At 44.4% G+C, this 21,839-nt stretch overlaps 1 protein-coding gene across 1 annotated transcript in view; it reads left to right on the top strand.

Moving 5' to 3' along the window:
• Positions 1-21,286, top strand: part of LOC123166763 (36.4 kDa proline-rich protein) — a 45,131-nt gene extending 23,845 nt beyond the window's left edge. Inside the window, exon 2 of the mRNA XM_044584562.1 lies at positions 20,659-21,286. Within this exon, the coding sequence (XP_044440497.1) occupies positions 20,659-21,233 (575 nt within the window). The 3' untranslated portion in view covers positions 21,234-21,286. The remainder of the gene's footprint in view (positions 1-20,658) is intronic.
• The last annotated feature ends 553 nt before the right edge of the window (positions 21,287-21,839 follow it).

Below are 21,839 nucleotides of genomic sequence, written 5' to 3'. Positions count from 1 at the left end.
GAGGTCGTTGGACAGCGAGGACAGCCGGTCCACGCCACCGCCGGCCATCGCCTACGTCGATGGGCGGCACGGTTGAGACGATGCGATGCGATCCGATCCGATCGTGATCTCGATGGGATTCACGCGTGGTGGATGTGTACGTACTACATGAGTCAGTTTGGCTCCTCAACGGATTGTGCGGATCGAGGTGAATACCAATCGGGCTTAAGTTACATTTTTTTGGGGAGCGGATCAGGTTCTGCGTGCTGCCAAGCTAGCATGGTTCATCGAGACTTTCATTGTTTCTTTTTTTTTGAGAATCGACTTTCATTGTTTTTTTTTTTGCGCATAGTCGACTTTCATTGTTGCTAGATAGGGGATTTGGAAGAAAAGGAATAACAAATATTTCAGAAACATTGATCAGTCTCATGAGTCTTGGAGAAACAGGTTTAAGGAGGACTTTGCCGTGCTTGTGCATAGGTCTAAGGAGAGCCTAGGGCTCTACATTACCTCCTTTGTAGCCTCTATCTGATCCCCTTACTCTAAACTAGATGACTCGTTGCGCCCATGGCGCAAAGGACGAGAGGGAACCAAGCATTGAAACCATGAAAGTAAGAATATTTAGAGACCATTCCATGGCAGGTTTATAGGCCAAAAAAGGGAAATCCACATTAAACAACTTTCTATTATTGATCTGTTATCCGAGTAATGCTAGACATGTATTGGTCGATAATACATATAACGGCACATTGATGACACTTTTCATTATTAGGTTCATCTAAATCAAATCTTGATGCGTATCAAGAGCGGTAGCACGCATCAAGATAGGTTAACTTGTTCCTTGCTTGGGATTTGCTTCATCCTTCAAACCCAACAAGCCACTGCAAATAGCAAAGATCTCTCTTGGTGTTGCTCGTGATCAACAGAAGATGTACCGGGAGTAGTCGCTACTGCCACATCAAAATTAAGAATCAATCAACTATAAAACACCTAATCACTCCAACAATGCTAGCCGATGAGTTAGAACCACCCAAGGAGAAGAATCTAGGAGCAGGGATATCTCACCTTGAGATGTTACGGCAGTGCAGAGTGGGTAAAGGCTATGCAACATTGGCCCTTTGCACTACTTTCATTCTCTGAAAAGAATGGTGAATCCAAGATTTAGCTCAAAATACAGGGACTGGCCCATGCCCCTTTCCTATTCGATTTATATATCCAATGACAAGAAGAAAGGTAAATACCATATTCTTTTCTGTTATATAACTCTATAAATCCATTTTTCATAATTTGGCAAAAAAATGACCCAACTAAGTATTCTATTGAGTAAACAACCATTCATTGGCAGATCAATCTTTTAGATACCTTATATAAGCAATAAGATATGGGTCGACAGAAATCAGACGGGTGCCCAGTCGAAGGACTGGATTAAGGTACACTGGTTGAGGCATCTAATGCTAACTGAATGACCCACTACAAGAAATATGTCAACTTGGGACCTTGACTATTAGTCACCGAAAGGTCATTGTTTTTCATTTGCGACCTTTTTGTGACAAAAAACAGAAGGTCAAAAGCTGGCAGTCGTAAAATGAAATTAACGACCTTCTCTGTGAGAAGGTCGTAGACATTTACGACCAAAATATGCCTACTGTTTTGTTTTGGTCACTAGCTGTCTGCCCAGGCCACGTCGGATCCGACGTGGCAAGCTGACGTGGCAAAATTACGACCTAATGAAAAGGTCGTTGACAAGAATCATCCCGGTCCGATTAGGTGTCTATATGGCCGAGCCCATTAATTCAGCCCATTTGTTGTTTTTTTCTTTCAATTTGGGTAAGCTAAATGGGCCAAGCCCAACAGACTTTTATTTTTTGGGCCACAATCTTTTACAGTCCACATTTTTTGGGCCTCGGCCTTTTCCAGCCCACTTGTTAGTTTTCTTTTGTTTATTTTCCATTTTAAAGTAGGTCCCAATAGTCAAATGGGAACCAATTACCATAATTGTTGTTTGGGACCCACACGTCAGTTCTATATTTGTGCAATTAGATAATTTGATTCAAAGAGCCAATAAGGCATAATATTTCATACAACAGCCAAGCAAAGTACATTACAATCATATATACTACGGATCTGGTATTCAGCTATAAAATACAACTAAACATACACAACACATAACTAGCTCCAGTGAGCTAAAACGCATTGCTGGGTGTGGTTTTTCTTTAGGATTCTTCTTCCTAGAGCTCCTGTGCACCCAACTTATGAAGAATGAAGGCCGACATTTGCAAATAATAAATTATGGGAAGTTAGAAACATAATAATGTGACAAGGTCAAGATAGGCACAAGCAGCACATGAAAGGAAGGACATAAATGTTAATCTAATCTTGTTCTCTCTCATTGGATCCAACGAGAAAACAGGATAATTGTGGTTGAACATATGCAAATATCTGAATACTATGGCATAGCAAAAAAATGACTAGTCGTCCACTGCCAATCAACTTCGGCATGGGAAACAATCACCAATGGTCTACAGAAAATTCTGATTGCATGTGTACATGTCCATGCAGTTAAACAGAGCATGGCAGATAAATGCATGTGTTTCTGAAACTACATGAGACTTAGAAGCCCATTCACTTTAGCGACTCGTCCTTTCAAGCATTCAATCAAATGGCCTTATAATACCAGACAAAGAGGAGTTGCAATGGTATGGACTTATCACATATATAGGAACCATGCTTAAAATACACACATACGTATACATATCCCAATAGAACAGAGCTAGTAAGCAAACTAGCAGTCGTGCACTTGATAACCTGCCCTGCAGAATCTTACTACCTAAAATAACTTGCATTCCACAAGAACGGCAGATGTACAATGTTTAAATTGTATATACATTTTTTACTTTTTCTCGGAAGCATGCTTGGAACCCACATGTTACATATCTATAAATATATCCCCATACAACAACAGAACCAATACAGCAACTAAGCCTATAAATTTTTTGCTCCCAGCCAGCATCATGAATTTTCTCAGCTAGAACTAACTACCAAGCTGGTCATTGCCTCCGCCATACTACAGTAAGACGTCCTTATATACTACTCCATACAGTACTGGTGTAGAAAATACAGTAACAGTTTTCAGATGACAGCACGCCACGGCACAGCCAAATAAACAGCGGCAGCATACCAAATTTCGCAACTAGACGAAGAGAAAGGGGCACAGGGGAGGGAGGGAGGGTGGACGGGGATGGGGGGATTACCGAGCCCTGGAACTCCTCCCGGACGATGTAGAAGGGGTCCTGTGCGGAGCTCATGGCGGACGCCGGAGGTTCGTGAGTTCAGCGAGGGGCAGCTCATACCAGTGCTCGGCCACCTTCGATCCGAGCCATCCGAACCCTGTCGCCAGCACGACACCTGCAGGCAAGGCACAGTAAGCTACGGATCACAACAATATGCATCGGATGGCAACAATAACATCAACAAGTACAAATAGCAGCATCTCAATCACTGTATAATCAATCAGTAAGCACAAATAGCAGCAGCAAGCATTCTCTCAATCACAGACTACACTAATCAGCACCCCTCTCTCTCGATCTATCTCCAGCAGATGAAATAGCAATCTCTCACTCATCCCAGCCCAAGCCTCTCCCTCAATCACAGACTACACTAATCAAATCAGGACACATGATTCCCAAGGAGAAGTATCACAACACCAGTTTGAACGAGAACAAGGAGACAGGGGAGGGAGCAAAGGGAACCGATATGCTTACCATGGAGACCTGCTTGATGTTGGAGTCCTTCCTGAAGCTGTCCCTGCGAAAACAGAAGCAAAACGGGCCCATGCCAGGACACGTCACCACGCCACAGAAACAATGAAAAGGTTAGTTCCTTTTTATTCAGTATGAAAAGGTTGTACTATTGGTATCTTTGCAAATAATACGAAGTGTGTGTGTGTGTGTGTGTGTGTTAGGTGTTCTTTGGTCTTAGTATTGCTTAGTTATCTTATAACGAGTCCTAGATTCTATATAACACTCTTCTGGAAACTAATGTCCTGGACTTTGATATGGTACGGCAATTTGGTACAGTGTGAAAGAAATCTAGAAAGATAGGTTGTGTCAATCTTGGTACGCCTTAGAGTCTAAAACTGTTTCTAGATTGTATGATTATTGATTAGAATTCCTTAACTATGCATGTTTCAATTCGATCCATGCTTGTGGCATATTCTGTACACTACTCAGTTTTAATTCAGAGTCTTTCAGTCCAGTAAGCAATATGCACCATCACCAAGGGGACAGTGTCAAACATCAAAATTACAATATTCATTGCTTTTGCTTCATGCTATTTTGTGGCTCTGTTAACTCAAAATTGGGTCACACAGCAGACCTCAGCGCGTAGAAATTGCGGATGAAATGAGCAATTAGCTAGCATGCAGTCAGGTTTTGCAGCAGATACTGAATATGTGGAACTTTCTGACAACCTTATCATGGAACTAGTGGTTTGGCACCACAGTAAACACGGAAAAGCTAGTGGTTCAGGCATGAAACCTGAGCTGCAATTACTTGTTAGAGGCGGCTGAGCACCACCTCGCGGGCCGAGGGTGACGCCGACGGCGCTGGCGAGCTTCTCGACGCCGGCTTGGAGCGCGGCCCAGGACTTCTGGTCGAAGGCGATTTCCTTGGCGTCCGCGCGCACCACCAGCCGCGACAAGCGGCCGTTCTTGGACCTCATCAACCTCCCCTGCTCATTACACCCAACAACACAGGTCAATAACCGAGCCCAATTACACACAGAAGTTACAATAAATCATCATATATAATTTCAGTGCAGAATAATAAACCACCCAGTTTCTAACATGTTAAGCTACCAAAATATCATTATTACAGAACAAATGGAGTCTACGAGGGCTGGCAAGCAGAGAATGAACGGAGTCAGACCATCACACGAACATTAACCTCGAGATACAAGGGGTATAAATGACTCATGTTACATAGATTAGTGTTCTGATGCAACCAGCAATCACAAATCAAATGATAGGGAAATAATACTAGCATCTAGGGAAAATTGTAATATTAAGATCAGTGCTGAGCACTAAGTTAAGGGGAGATGGACCTTGTCAGCGGCAGAGACATGGTGCTGGAACCAGGCTCGTCTGCCGTCCTTCATGAACTAGCTGGCAGGGCGGGCCTCGGTTGGAGAAGGGGAGAAGGAACGGCGACCGGGATGCGACGGCTCCTCCCGCGGTGGGGGACAACGGATCACGTGCACGGGAACTCACCCCGGTGATCCTCGGCGTGGATCGTCAATTGCAGGAGCAGGGAAGGCACAATGACAGGGAGGCCACGACTCCTCCCACGGTGGAGACGACAGATCCGGGGCACGGGGACCAAGCCTAGTGCTGGTTGGCGCGGATCTGGTACTTCCTCTCCGGTCACGGCAGGGAGGGGTGGCGGCACGCTTGCGGCGGAGGCACCTGGCGTGGAAGATGAGAGGGGAAGGGGCTGTTGAGGAGGGGCACGGAGAACGCGGACGTGACCCGCATTGGTTCCGTCGCCATTTCCTTCCTGCAGGTCGGTGTTGAATCGGCAAGGGCAGCTTTGGGAGAGAAGGGGATCGGAGAAGGGAAGGAGACTGGCGGCGGCTCCGCCAGCATGTAGCCCGCTGCTACCAGTCAACCTCGAGGTCAGAGAGAGATGGATCTCGCAGCTGTGGATCTGCGAGGAGGGGAGGGGGAGGCCCGGCGGCGAGCTATGGTGGGAGGATGTGCTCTGAATCGGGGAGAAGGGGGCGGGAGCGACGGCGGCGGCGGGAATGGATCTGAATCGGGGAAAAGGGAGAGAGGAGTGGAGAGTTAGGGTTTGGGCTGCGGTTGGGTGTGAGGGTGAGGGTTTGGGTAGTTGGGCTACCGTTGGATACAGAAGCATCCGACGGTGCTAGATGCATGATCCGCGTGATATGCCCATGGACCAATCAGAACGCAGCAAACAATGTAATGGCCTTATGACCATATAAATTGGTCATAATCTATTGTTTTTCATGAAATATTCATTTTCCATTTTTCAGTGCTCAGAATGAGTTGTTTTGTGAAGGACCTACCATATATTTGTTGCAAAATTGGACCAAATCAATTTTCTAAAATACTAGGCCATATTTAATACACAATTGACCAAATGATTGGGTGCCAAAAGTTTCGATCCACCTCTCGTGAAAAAGACAAATTCCCGCCGATTCAGCAGGGAGCGGGTCAAATTTGAACTGCAGTTGCCTCATAGTTTGCTCTTTATTTATTTCAAAAATCATTTCTAGGTACATAAGTATCAATTTAATCAGAGAAACACCAAAAAAATTCAAAGACTCAACACTAGCATAGAACGGTCAAGCCCGCCGTTTTGACCGCATTTTGAAACGGGCATAAAAAATTCAAAATATATCAAAAAATTGGAAAACCTCCGCATTGTGTCATCATATGTGACCAAGTTTCCAGAAAAAATAATAAACTTGGAATGCGGTAATTATTCAAAAAAGTGTTCTCAGAAATGAGCTATCATGCGTGAAGATTCATGGCTTTCAAGCCAAATGATCAATCTTATGGCCACAATCATGGCATAGTTTATTCAAATGATCTCATATTGTGCACAAGGGTGCATCTTGGAATTCCAAACAATGTAGCCTAAGGGTGTTTTCATTTTCTTTGCACGGAAAATTCATTTTTCATTTTTTGAGTGCCCGAAATGAGGTTTTTTTGTGAAGGACCTACCATATATTTGTTTCAAAATTGTAACAAATCAATTTTCTAAAATACTATGACATATTTAATGCACAATTGACCAAATGGTTGGGTGCCAAAAGTTTTGATCCACCTCTCGTGAAAAAGACAAATTCCCGCCGATTTAGTAGGAAGCGGGTCAAATTTGAACTGTAGCTACCTCGTAGTTTGCTCTTTATTTTTTCCAAAAATCATTTCTAGGTACATAAGTATCTGTTTAATCAGAAAACACCAAAAAAATTCCAAGACTCAACCACTAGCTAGGAACGGTCATTCCCGCCGTTTTGACCGCATTTTGAAACGGGCATAAAAAATTCAGAAAAAAATCAAAAAATTGTAAAACCTTCGCATTGTTTCATCATATGTGGCCAAGTTACCAGAAAAATTTATAAACTTGTAATACGGCAATTATTTAAAAAGTGTTCTCAGAAATGAGCTATCATGCGTGAAGATTCATGGCTTTCAAGCCAAATGATCAATCTTATGGCCACATTCATGGCTTAGTTTGTTCAAATGATCTCATATTGTGCACAAGGGTGCATCTTGGAATTCCACACAATGTTGCCGAAGGGAGTTTTCATTTTCTTTGCACGGAAAATTCATTTTCCATTTTTCGAGTACCCGAAATGAGTTTTTTTTGTGAAGGACCTACCATATATTTGTTTCAAAATTGTACCAAATCAATTTTCTAAAATACTAGGCCATATTTAATGCACAATTGACCAAATGGTTGGGTGCCAAAAGTTTTGATCCACCTCTCGTGAAAAAGACAAATTCCCGCTGATTTAGTAGGAAGCGGGTCAAATATGAACTGTAGCTACCTCGTAGTTTGCTCTTTATTTTTTCCAAAAATCATTTCTAGATACATAATTATCTGTTTAATCAGAGAAACACCAAAAAATTCCAAGACTCAACCACTAGCTAGGAACGGTCATTCCAGCCGTTTTGACCGCATTTTGAAACGGGCATAAAAAACTCAAAAAAAATCAAGAAATTGGAAAACCTTCGCATTGTTTCATCATATGTGGCCAAGTTACCAGCAAAAAATATAAACTTGTAATACGGCAATTGTTTTAAAAAAAGGTTCTCAGAAATGAGCTATCATGCGTGAAGATTCATGGCTTTCAAGCCAAATGATCAATCTTATGGCCACATTCATGGCATAGTTTGTTCAAATGATCTCATATTGTGCACAAGGGTGCATCTTGGAATTCCAAACAATGTTGCCTAAGGGAGTTTCCATTTTCTTTGCATGGAAAATTCATTTTCCATTTTTCGAGTGCCCGAAATGAGGTTTTTTTGTGAATGACCTACCATATATTTGTTTCAAAATTGTACCAAATCAATTTTCTAAAATACAAGGCCATATTTAATGCACAATTGACCAAATGGTTGGGTGCCAAAAGTTTTGATCCACCTCTCGTGAAAAAGACAAATTCCCGCCGATTCGGTAGGAAGCGGGTCAAATTTGAACTATAGCTACCTCGTAGTTTGCTCTTTATTTTTTCCGCAAATCATTTCTAGGTACATAAGTATCTATTTAATCAGAAAAACATCAAAAAAATTCCAAGACTCAACCACTAGCTAGGAACGGTCATTCCCGCCGTTTTGACCGCATTTTGAAACGGGCATAAAAAATTCAAAAAAAATCAAAAAATTGGAAAACCTTCGCATTCTTTCATCATATGTGGCCAAGTTAGTAGCAAAAATTATAAACTTGTAATACGGCAATTATTTTAAAAAGTGTTCTCAGAAATGAGCTATCATGCGTGAAGATTCATGGCTTTAAAGCCAAATGATCAATCTTATGGCCACATTCATGGCATAGTTTTTTCAAATGATCTCATATTGTGCACAAGGGTGCATCTTGAAATTCCAAACAATGTTGCCTAAGGGAGTTTTCATTTTTTTTGCACGGAAAATTCATTTTCCATTTTTCGAGTGCGCGAGATGGGGTTTTTTTGTGAAGGACCTACCATATATTTGTTTCAAAATTGTACCAAATCAATGTTCTAAAATACTAGGCCATATTTAATGCACACTTGACCAAATAGTTGGGTGCCAAAAGTTTTGATCCACCTCTCGTGAAAAAGAAAAATTCCCGCCGATTCGGTAGGAAGCGGGTGAAATTTGAACTGTAGCTACCTCGTAGTTTGCTCTTTATTTTTTCCAAAAATCATTTCTAGGTACATACGTATCTATTTAATCAGAGAAATACCAAAAAAATTCCAAGACTCAACCGCTAGCTAGGAACAGTCATTCCCGCCGTTTTGACCGCATTTTGAAACGGGCATAAAAAATTGAAAAAAAAATCAAAAAATTGGAAAACCTTCGCATTGTTTCATAATATGTGGCCAAGTTACCAGCAAAAATTATAAACTTGTAATACGGCAATTATTTTTAAAAAATTATTCTCAGAAATGAGCTATCGTGCGTGAAGATTCATGGCTTTCAAGCCAAATGATCAATCTTATGGCCACATTCATGGCATAGTTTGTTCAAATGATCTCATATTGTGCACAAGGGTGCATCTTGGAATTCCAAACGATGTTGCCTAAGGGAGTTTTCATTTTCTTTGCACGGAAAATTCATTTTCCATTTTTCGAGTGCGCGAAATGAGGTTCTTTTGTGAAGGACCTACCATATATTTGTTTCAAAATTGTACCAAATCAATTTTATAAAATACTAGGCCATATTTAATGCACAATTGACCAAATGGTTGGGTGCCAAAAATTTTGATCCACCTCTCGTGAAAAAGACAAATTCCCGCCGATTCGGTAGGAAGCGGGTCAAATTTGAACTGCAGTTGCCTCATAGTTTGATCTTTATTTTTTCAAAAAATGATTTCTAGGTACATAAGTACCTATTTAATCATAAATACATGGTTTGGTGGCGATACGTCGAGGTTTGGACGGTGGCAGAGGGCCCCAACTCTAGAGCGCGTAAACTCGCATGCCCGCCGCGTGGTCACCGCATGACCGTGGCGTTGCCTTGTGTTCTGGGCGGCCTAGGCATGTCTAGTGGGTTGGGCACTCCCTAGGTAGGTGCTAGGAAGAAAATCACAACATAAGATTCTCACGAGGAGACCGATCAATGCTCAAACATGAATAAGCAGCCAAGTGTTTGATTAGCGGTACGGGAAATGCACATGGCTAATGGGTGTGAGTTTTGGCTGAGGATGATCAGTTACTAAGAAGACCGTCTTCACGAATTTTCAGCTCAAAAGGAGGAGCCTAGGTGGTACTTGCTTTGCAAAGTACCACACTGGACATAAATACGAATGTTGAAGCTGGGCTCAAAATAATGAATGGATTGAGCTGGCATTTGGTGGAGGATGGTTATTTGGGCATAGGAAAGCACTGTAGAAAATGGATACCATTTGGACATGCCAAAGTGGTACTTCCTTCACAAAGTGTTTTTCTGAATAGAATAGGAAAATGAATATTTTTGAATTATTTTTGAACTAGGCAAGGTAGATTTTTTAAATATTTGACGAAGATATGACCCAAAGAGTTTATGAGATTTGTTTGGGAATTTTGTGAATGACAGAAATATAGGTTGCTTCACAACCTAGGGCAGAAACTGCCACATGGACATGACACATAGGCAAAACTGATGAGGTGGCGCCTAGTCATAGCAACCCACCACAATTTACAAGGTTATGACCATCTATATTGGTCATGATCAGCTAGAAATAAGGCAGCGGACCAGTGCTATCTGCTTTATGACCATTTTCTGTAAGGAAATTACGACCTTTCAGACCAAAATGGTCGTTATAGTTTAGGGTTTGGAGCCCCCCGAACAGCTTTCGACCAATTGGTCTGAAATGGTCATAGATCTATGACCAATTCTTCCAAGTTCACTGATAGAAGGTCACTAGTTGACATATTTCTTGTAGTGACCAATCATAGAAGCATAGGCATTTAAAAATGAACACATACAGAGATTAACCAAAGGAGTGAGAAGTGTAACTTCTTGTCATTTGGATATATAAATCGAATAGGAAAGCTAACCACATGAACATTCAGAGTCTACAATAGATAACCTGTCCAGAACTTCATAAGAAATCTTGAACTGAATACTAACATACTAAAAAACAAACAGGTCTACCGTAACCTTGTTCAGTTATATATTTATATTTATTAAGTGATAGTAGAAACTACTAACGGAGTCTGACTGCTGACATTGAACTATGGAGAACATGTGCGTGGGAGGGGATTACGGCAAGGATGAACAATTACCTTTTGGTAGCAATGGCTGCTTGCACATTCAGAGAAATATGCTAATCTTCAAAAAAGTATGGTTACTCAGCAAGATCTGCCATAGATTATGCAGCCTTGGGGTTAAGCTAATAAGCAAGCAGGAACAAAGTAACAATGAACCAAAAAGCTGCTTTAGTGAGAATAAGGAGAAAATAGTGTATCTGAACTGGACTTTGCAAATGCAATAGAACAATAATCAGATTAGAAGCAGATACACCTGATGAACTTTGAATATTTTCTCACAGATTTACTCCCTCGGTATCTAAACGTATGACTACCATATTTACAAAAGAATCTACATTTGAATAATCAAGTGGTTACATTCTACCTAAACTGGGACCTGTATGCATGATAATTTTGTAAGAATCACTATGAGAGAGAACTGGACAATTATATTAGCAAACTGGGCGGCGTATTCAATTGAAATCATGGAAAATATATTATGATCTCTAAACTACAGCTGTGTACAAACAAGTGACGACCAACGAAGGAAGCAGACGCTGACGGAAATGACAAACCCAAGTCAGGGAAGGATGACAGTCGGATAGATATCTCCTCTCCGCTGCTGCTCATCTCCGTTTATTCAAACGTGGCAACATATCTATATATATGCTATGCACCCAACTCTTAACTCGAGCATTGCCCCTGCAGAACCTGCGCAAGAAAAGGCTGACAAATGATCTTATTCTTGTTCTGCCTCATGCAACAGTTTTGACCAACCTACAACTCTGTGTGCAAATTCTGAAAAGCAAATATGAGGAATGATGGGGGAAGAAAGTTTCAGCTAACCTTGAGAGGGATACCATGGCACCACCAAATAAGAGAGTTGTTTGTACAGCAACACGACTCGGTGTAGGAATCAACCGTCACCCAAACAATATCTGCATAAGAAAAAAAAATAGGAAGCCATCAATTAGAAGGATGAGCTCAATTCACCAGGGGAAGATCAGAAAACGAGCAAGAAAGAGCTCACTTGTGTCGGCTGCTCTGCCATGAACTGGGAGCCATCTTCGACCTCAACTCCTCTGCGGGTAGCAACCGGGGAAGGAGCTCACCATGATGTGTTCCTCTGCTGCCCTCTCTGCAGCAGCCGCTCCTGCTCGACCCGCGCCCGATCTGGAATCTTCATTGGAGAGGAGGAGTGAGAAGCGAAGGGGAGGAGGGGAGAATCAAAGGTGGGGAGGGGAACGGCTTGTACCTATCAATGTGCGCGGCTCCAGAGGGTCGCTCGCCTCCGCCCCTCGTGTGCGCTGCCGTGGCTCTGTCCAGATCAATCAAAGAAACTTGGTGGCCGCCATCTCCCCAATCCACAAGGCCCCCAAGTTTCTCCCACCTGCACGTGCCTGCTGGGCCCTTCCCCTCCATCGGGGTCACTGCTGGTTTGGTCGACGCCCCACAGGCCGCTGCTGCCCTTCCAGCTACCGCCACGCCCGCCAAAACCCCGTCGGCCGCCAACGCCCGCCTTGACCGCCGTCGCCCTTTGCCTGCAAGTCGTCGCCACCGGGTCGGACGCGGGAGACGGGACGGACGCGGGGGCAGAGGAGGAGAGAAGTGGAGAGGGGCAGAGGAGGGGAGAAGTGCAGGGGAGGAGGAGGCGGCGCAGTGGTGCCTCCCTTTGCCCTCGAGTGGAGCGCCGCCGCCTGCGCGCACCGGCCGGCCTGCACCTGATCCAGAGGGGAGGTGGGTGCATGGTGGAGCAGTAGAGGGTGGGTGGTGGCGGCTAGGGTTGAGAGGGAGGAGACGGGAGAGAGAGAGAGGAGAGGAGAGGAGGCGATGGCAGAGGCGAGAGGAGGGGAGATGGGGCGCTCGATACTTGTCTCTCTCCGCGTTGCTACAGTGGCGAATAAAAGGAGACGTGGCTGGTGCCGCTAGTTGGGCTCACTAGCTCATCCTTTATATGTTCAATGAATTGTGAGTAGTTCACATACAACCCTTGTATATCCCCCTCCCCGTCTGATGTAAATAATCTATGATTGTACACTCCTTGCTAGCTCATCTTTTATTAATAAAAAGTGACAGTGGGAGTTTCTCCCAGTGTCTTGAGAGTTTAAAACAAAAAAAATTAATAGCTTTGCTTACTTAGCAGGACTGACCATGATCTTTGTGTGTGTGGGTGGGGGGCGTTAGAGCATCTCTAGCAGACCCCATAAAAGCCCCGACCCGCAAAATAACAGCCAAAATGTTGGTCGGTGTGGAAAATCCCGCCCGAACAGACCCCGCAAACGTGGCCGGCGCGTAAAAAATTTTGAGGGGCGCGGCAAAATTTTGACCCCAACCCGCGAATACGCGGGTTCCTCCCCCGGCCCGTCGGTGCCTTGCATATAGCGGGAACGGTTGGTGGGGAGGACATTTCAGCCCGCGCTTTTCCCCACCTACCACCTCCCCTCTCCCCCTCGCCACGCCGCCGGGCCACCGCCCACGATTCCCGTGAAAGTAGCCCGCGGTATCATGCCGAAGGCCGCCACAAGCACGAGGTTGCCCTCCGCCCCCCCCCCCCTGCGTCGGCGAGCCGGAAAGTTGAAGATCTGCGGCCCTTCATCGCGGGCGGCCGGATTTGGCTTTTCCGGCCGCCGATGGCTGCGCCAAGTGATGGAATGGTCGGGGAGCACCTTGCGCAGCCCCGCAAAGTCCCATTGCCGCATGCAGGTACAAGTTCGTCCTGTCGCTGCCGCTGACGGTTTGCCGACATGGATTCGGCCTGCCGTCCGCCGGGCTCAGCGCTCGCGCAGCGGCTCTGCGGCTCACCAATGCCGCTCATACAGTGCGACGACTGCACGCGGAGAGTGCTGCGGCTAACTTCGGGCACGCCGAAGCACCCCAGATGGGTGTTCTTCAAATGCGAAAACGACGGGGTACGTGTTCTTTTCATTAGGATTTGGCACGGCATTCTTTGGTTCAATTGCGATAGTTCATTTCGAACATCATCATGTGTGTAGGAAGATGGATGCTCATTTTTGGTTTTGGGAAGGCGAATACATTGATTTATTGATAGAAAGAAACTTAATAGACGTTCGTGCACACCTTAGTACAATCGAAGGTAATGAAGCGGCTGCATGTGCAACTAGAGGGGAAGCAACGTCTACTTTTTTAGAACCAAAGAAGAAGAATGAAGAATCCAAGATCAAGAATCCGCAGATCAACAATGAGTGCATGGAGAAGATATTGCTTCAAATAGTGGGAGCAGTTATGGAAGTTGAAAATCTTCTAAAATGCATAATTGTGGTTCTTGTTTTCTTTGGTATTGCTATTCTAGCAAAGATTTGGTGATGTCATATGTATCCAATGCCGTTGAAAAAGCAAAGAACTGTATTATCTTGTGTCAAATTGAAGTGCAAATTTCAGATTTGCGAGCCGGCGGGAGCGGCACCAGACCAATCCCCGCAAAGCCGACCCATGAAAGAGTATATTCCGCGAATATCCTTTTATACAGGTCCGTTTTGCGGGGTCTGCCTCTGCGGCCGTCCGCGCCGGCCCGCAAAGCCGCTTTTTCACGAACTACAAACGCGTTTTGTGGGTCGGCGTTATGCGGGGTCTGCTAGAGATGCTCTTAGGTAGCCTCCAACGGGAAAATGCATTATTGCCACTAGATATTACCAAAACTAATGATTTGACTCGTCAAATCCTAGCCAACTATAGCAGATACCCTATACTAGTAGTACAGTATGTTTTAGAAAACAACATGCATGCGTGCTAGTTCCACCCACAGATTAATCGATCGATTACATTTACACACAATGAAGAAAGTTTCGGCGCGTTCCAGTGCCGACCTACACATAGCTATGCATCGTTTGTCCACCTTCGCACCCTGAAGCTGGCCGATCGACTGATCCTTGGATCGTAGCGCAGCGGCCACTAGTTTGCAGGGATCGATTAGGAAACTAGCAGGTGCGCCGTCGGGATGTACAGAAGCGCTTTCACATCCTGTCGGGAACTTCATACCTGCTTCTAACTGCGAACGTCACACTTCCTGTTATGGAATAAAACTACTTGGTAAACAGAATAACAGATACGATATGAATAAATGAGAAATTTGATTTACAAAGTAACTAAAAAGTGAATAAACCTCCTTGAAAAGCAACATTAATACTAAATAAAAGGAGAGAAACATCAAAGTTCCCAGCAACACCCCCGCAAAAAAAGAAGTTCCCAGCAACAAAAAGGATAAACATCATAGTTATTGTTGGAACAATAAGCATTTTTCGAATAATTTAATCAAGATTAATATCATGACAAATGTGCTAGCAGATCTGGTAATAAATGGGATAATAGAAATGCAAGTTTGTGACGACGAATAAACTAGCATGCCAATAATATTTGGATATGAAGCAAACGCAAATGCCAACAGCGAGATAATCAGCATATACACATTGGTTGCAAAGGTAGCGGAAGTGTTCTTGTCACTATAGTGCTCATGGTGGTGATGTGGTCGTCATAGCAGTGGTCTGATTAGAGAGATTCGTCGTAGCCGAAGTAGTCCGATCAGATAAGTCATCATAGCCGAAGTAATGGATCGAAGAAGAGGTCGTAGATGTAGGAGCCTGTCGACGGAATGGTTCTAGAATAATTAGATGATCAAGCGAGCAGACTAGCAAAGACCCTCCACAAAACATTTAGCGCCCCTAACCTGGCGCAGGTTCCATAAGGACGTGGTTTCAAAGATCTGCTCTCTCATACAACTGTGCAAATGATAGTTGAGCGCCGAGTTGGGTTGAACCTTCAAGGTACTAGCTCGGTTGAAACTAGGGGCACGGGTGGATTTGGTGTGGCGAGGCACATGAGCGAGCGGGTTTGGTGTGGTGAGGCATGCAAGGAGCGCACTCGTTGTTGCTCTCTTTACTCATGCCACAAGCGGGAAGAAGTAAAACCAACCACCTTACATGTTGATGTCCTTTCTCTCGCACTGGCAATACGTGACTAAACCTCTTACACATGCCTTGCAAGTGGCACTGCTGGAAAAAATAAATGAAGCCCTATACGAAACATACAGGGCAAAGGCCATTTTAACCATGAAGTCCACACCGAGTGTTACACTCGGTTTAGTGTACATTGCTTAGTACGTTTCGACTTAGGGCTATAAGAAAAATGTTGGATATCGGGAACACGCCTTATATGTAAGGAGAGTATAAAAGGGTGGAGGCCGGCAAACAAAGTGAGATCACGGCCGACAGAATCTGACGGTGGCGCCATGCGGTGTGACAATAAGCCGAGTGTTAGACTAAGTCGTGTGTGCAGTGGGCCTCTCGGTTTATAGGCTCTCTTTACTCATGCCACAAGAAGAAGTAAAACCAACCACCTTATATTTTGATGTCATTTCTCTTCCTGTGGCAATACGTGACTAAACTTCTTATACATACCATGCAAGTGGATAAAGTTTTATGATTTTATTAATTAAATGGGCTATAAACCAGTAAGATATGACGGTTATGTCCCACTAAATTGTGTAGAATCCTCATCGCAAAAAAGAGATATTCCCTCTATCCGTATTTATAAGCCCAATCAATCTCAACTTAAATCAAACTTGTTTAACTTTGACCAAAATTACAATAGTAAAAAAATGCACAATATAAAGGACCCAAGAAGTACATAAAAATACATACCTCATGATTAATATTGATTTGGTAGTGTAGATGTTGATATATGTTTGACTCAAGAAAAGATAAATTGGCCTTATGTATCCGGATGAAGGGAGTATGTACAATTCTTTTTTTGTGCTATTTCTCAGGTGACTCACTTTTTTCTGTCTTTTTTTATGGGTTCGAACGATTGGGTTAGGTTAAGTTTTCAAGGTGTACGTATGTACGTGTCCACAGTGCCAGCACGAGTGGACCAGCATATCGTTATCTTGTCTTCACTGCCCGGGAACGCACACATGCACGGATGACTAGCAAGTTTGTCACGTCTGAGTTTCTGGGACGTCCGTGTTTCTGCACTACATACCTGCATGCCATGCATTTTGTTCGTATCTGTTACGAGCCCAAAGAACCCGCTGTGCATCTACAACCATTTCCATGTGCTATGTGCAATGCCAAACTAGTTTTTTGTTTTTGACAGGATACAGTGCCAAACTAGTTACTCCTGCCGACTTCAATGTATATATTAGAAAAATTAGCACCCTACTTAATTAATACAAATATTGTTTAAAGAATCAATACAAATGATATAATGTTTTCCGCACAAAAGTACTCCACTATATATACACATGACTGCGCTTCTAGTTGTCGCTAGGTGGTCTAGGGACGTGGATGTAATTATTATTGTTTCAGATATTCTTTGTGCTGCCATGATGTTTGGTGAAAGGATGAGGAGTTTTCCTGCCAAAAAAAGTACACAACACACTACCATTGGTGTTGACATATAGCTCAAGGGGGACGGAAACGTCCATAACTGAGTTCACTACCCTTGCAATGGGAAACGTCGACCGACCCCATTTATTCATGGACAGGCTCGCTCCAAGATTTTGGGATCCATAAGCATTAAAAGTGTAGAAGCGGAAAAATAAAATATGTATCTTCAAAATCTTCAAAAACATTTGATGAAATAAAATATATAACTCTTTGAGAGGATTGCAGGAAAAAGAAACTTCTTTTTTTTTGCGGGGAGGAAAAAGAAACTTCTGACTCATTAAGGCTTAGACCCAACCAAGAGACAGGACCCATAAACCAATGACGTGGAGGCACATCTTGCATTACTTTGCAATTTTTTTAAACATAGAAGAAATAAAAACAAATTATCTTGAAATTTGAAATTTGAGCTGGGGCCTGCCCCCCACAGGCTCTACTTGGGTATGCGCCTAGTCCCGTCCATTCAACACGGGCTTTTCTAGCAAGCCCCAAAGTCTAGCTCGGTCTTTATTGATGAAGGAGTAGTTTATAATTGCGTAGATCTAATCTCGGTACAGCTAGGTTATAGGCATGTTTCAAGTGTAGGGGGTCAATTGATCATTTTGATAAGTAAAAGTATGGATCCCATGAGGAGTTGAATGGAATCGTCACTACAAAAATAGCAAGAATTCAATCAAATGCAAAAAAGTATAACATTGTTGCGATTTGTGAAGGTGATGTGGCAACAAAACATAAACCTATAGGTATTATTAAAGGGAGGTGGTGTCGGTGCTAATACCGGTGGATCTCTAGTAGGAGGTCCTGAGCTGGTAGTCTTGGCACGATGGTAACAGGAGAACACAAGGACACAACTTTACTTAGGTTCGGGCTCCCTCTAAGAGATAATACCCTACTCTTGCTCTTGTTTATATTTTGTGGATGGAGTAAGCCTACGGTTGATCATCTTCGCACATTCGGACGCGTGACGCATGTGAAAACAGTGGCCGAGCATACTAGCAAATTGGTGGATCGGAGTACTCCAATGGTATTGGTTGGCTACGAAGCGGGCACGAAGGCATACCGTGCATGCAACCCCTCGACCAATAAGGTGGTTGTGATGTGTGATGTGATCGATTCAGTGGGCGAGTTCCAACAATAAAAGCTCCTTTATTTGTACCTTGAATCTAGCAATCCAACTTATGTTCCAATGGAGCCTCGTCTTAAAGTTACCAAGAGAAACAAAGCACTCACGGTTGATGCAATGGAGTATAGGAGTGTGGTCGGAAGCATACGGTATCTTGTGAATACATGAGTGGACTTGGCCCGTTCCGTTGGCATAGTGAGTCGCTTCATGGAAGCACCCACGACGGAACATTGGGCAGCTCTGAAACAAATACCCAGATACATCAAAGGGACAACAAACTTTGGTTGTGTCTATTTGAGAGAGAAGAGGAAGGAGATGGTGGAGCTACATTGCTACAGTGATAGCGACATGGCAGGACATGTGGACGACCGTAAAAGTACCACGTGCGTGACATTTTTTTAGAAAGAAGCATAGTGAGTTGGCTATCACAAAAGCAGAAGGTGGTTGCATTATGATCATGTGAAGCAGAGTATATTGCAACTGCAATCGCGGCGGGTCAAGGTGTGTGGCTAGAAAGGCTACTCGGTGACCATGAAGACAAGGAACCGAAAAAAAAAGTGGTGCTCAATGTTGACAACAATGCTGCGATTGCCCAATGTAAGAATCCAGTGTATGATGACAGGAGCAGGCACATCGATAAGAGGTATCACTACATACGGGAGTGTGTGGAAGAAGGCAATTTTGAAGTCAACTATGTTTGCACCGACGATCAGTTTGCAGATATCCTGGCCAATTCTTTGGGACGACAGATATTCACGGAGATGAGGGAAAGAATCGGCGTTCAAACTATGAAATGAGGTCATCGTGCTTGGAAGGATGATTGTTGAAAATAATCACGACTAGGTAGTATAATAACGGACTTGTATCAGTAGCCGAGTCATACATGTACTAGTAGGTAGGGTAATATAAATACCTGTGCGTGTATCCCCTGTAACCAGATCAACAAAGCAATAGAAAATTCACAGGACCGATACGGCCTGTGGCCATAAAATCCCGGCGTGTGTCTCGCGTATGTTTGTCGCCGGATTATCTCCTGTTCGTGCGTACGTTTACGCGTCAAGGCCGGCGGCCGACTAGTTTCCTACGTGAGGATACGAGCTAGTTTCACGTAGCAGCTTGTTTGCCTGGTTAGCATCTCCGCGGAAAGTACTCGTCGGAGTTAGTACGTACAGCGGAGCCAATAATCAAGCTAGAGCTAGTATTTCATAATTAACTTTCGATTTTCTAGTTATTCTCTATATGTTTCAGCCATATTTTACTTCTAATATATACTAATAGATACTCTCTCCGTTCGGAATTACTTGTCCAAGAAATGAATGTATCTAGATGTATTTTAGTTGTAGATACATCCATTTTTATGACAAGTAATTTCGAATGGAAGAAGTAGAAGATAGATAGATTAGCGGAGCGGTCGTCTCTTACGTGGACAATGAGGTATGTCAATTTCATCCAGATATGTGCAAGTGAGAGAGGTCCAGCAATCTTGGAAAGAGCCTCGGGAGGGGGGGGGGGGGGGCTCCACACTTGGTCAGGTCGACCAAGACAGTACACCATTTCAATCATAAAAAATAAAAGACAGTACACGAGCAGTTCGTCTCGTCGCTGCACCACCTCACGTACGCCTATATAAACACGCCCAGTCCCTTCTTCTTCCCTCACCAGTACTAAGGCATTCTGTTAGTCAAGAGCAAGAAAGCTATATCAACACCCAGACCTTAAGCTCCAAGAGCATGGCCCGCTTTGCGGCCCTCTTGCTGGTAGCGCTGCTCTCCTTAGCCATGCATCTCGCTCCATCCGTGGCATGCCGATCCTGCCCGACCACAAAGCCTTCCCAACCTCCACCGCGTAAGCACAAGTCCCGGTTATGCCCTCCGTCTTCGCAAACTCCCACTCCCTCACCCATGCCCACACCGATCCCGGTGACTCCGACACCGGCACCGACCCCGACTATGTCATGCCCTCCACCTACAAACACTCCCGCACCCACGCCCATACCAATCCCTCAGACTCTGACACCGGCATCGTCCCCTGTAATCCCACCAATACCAAACCCTACAACTCCGACGCCGGCACCAGCTCCTATCTCTCCAACACCAACCCCGGTGACCCCAACACCGACGCCTGTCTCTCCAACACCAACCCCGGCAGCCCCATCACCGACCCCTGTGATGCCACCAACACCGACTCCGACGCCAGCACCAACCCCTGTCTCTCCAACGCCAACCCCGGTGGCCCCAACACCTGCCCCTGTGATGCCGCCAACACCGACCCCTGTGACACCAACGCCGGCACCAACCCCTGACTCTCCAACGCCAACTCCGGAGGCCCCAACACCGACCCCTGTGATGCCGCCAACACCACCCCCTGTGGTTCCGACTCCAGCACCGACCCATGTCTCTCCAACGCTAACCCCGGTGGCCCCAACACCGACCCCTGTGATGCCGCCAACACACACCCCTGTGACTCCGACGCCAACCCCGGCCCCGGCCCCAGGCCTGGCGACACCGACTGGCAAGTGCCCTGTTGATACGCTGAAGCTGCTGGCGTGCGTGGATGTGCTCAATGGGCTGTTGCACGCGGTGATCGGCAATAGCACCAGCGATACATGCTGCCCGCTGCTGTCTGGCGTGGCCGACCTCGACGCCGCTCTCTGCCTTTGCACCACCATCAAGGTCAAGGCCCTCAACGTCAGCCTCGTGCTGCCCATCGCCATCGAGGTGCTCGTCAACCAGTGCGGCAAGAGAGTGCCGGACGGCTTCCACTGCCCGAACTAAGCTCCATTGATTACTATATGTATGTACTATCAGTATCACCTGCATCTGTATGCGATACGTGCCTTAAATTCTCTTGTGTGGTCACACAGGTCACGTATCGATGTGTAATAATCTATATGCACATGGACTTGCAGCTCTGACTTGCTACTTGTGCGGAGCTGTGGAGCATGCATACATTGTGTTTGTGTAACTGTGTATCATATAGTTACCGTGTAACATGTTACCAATTGTGGTCTTCCATCGGTTTTGTAGTGTGTGTTTTCTTTTTGAAGAATTGTGAATAAAATGTTTGTGTTGCGTAAATAAAGTTTTCACATGTACTAGTAACCCTACCAAGAAACTTGTTGAATCATACGCTTTGCAGCTATGTGCCGAGATATTTCAAAAATATTAAAATATACATGAACACAGAACAAACACACATATGCACACACACACACGCACACATGCACACGTGCACGCGCGCGCACACACAGACACACAAATTTATAATGGTTTGCATGTATTTGTCAATGATAGGAGTTCAAAATGTATAACGAAGAACACTGTAAGTAAAACTTATCATTCTTGTTATGTGTTAAGTACAAAAACATACTAAGTTTGTAC

Source organism: Triticum aestivum, chromosome 7D (assembly GCF_018294505.1).
Source record: "Triticum aestivum cultivar Chinese Spring chromosome 7D, IWGSC CS RefSeq v2.1, whole genome shotgun sequence".
NCBI lineage: Eukaryota > Viridiplantae > Streptophyta > Magnoliopsida > Poales > Poaceae > Triticum > Triticum aestivum.
The sequence above is the reverse complement of the archived record's forward strand: the minus strand, read 5'-3'. Positions and strand labels throughout refer to the sequence as shown.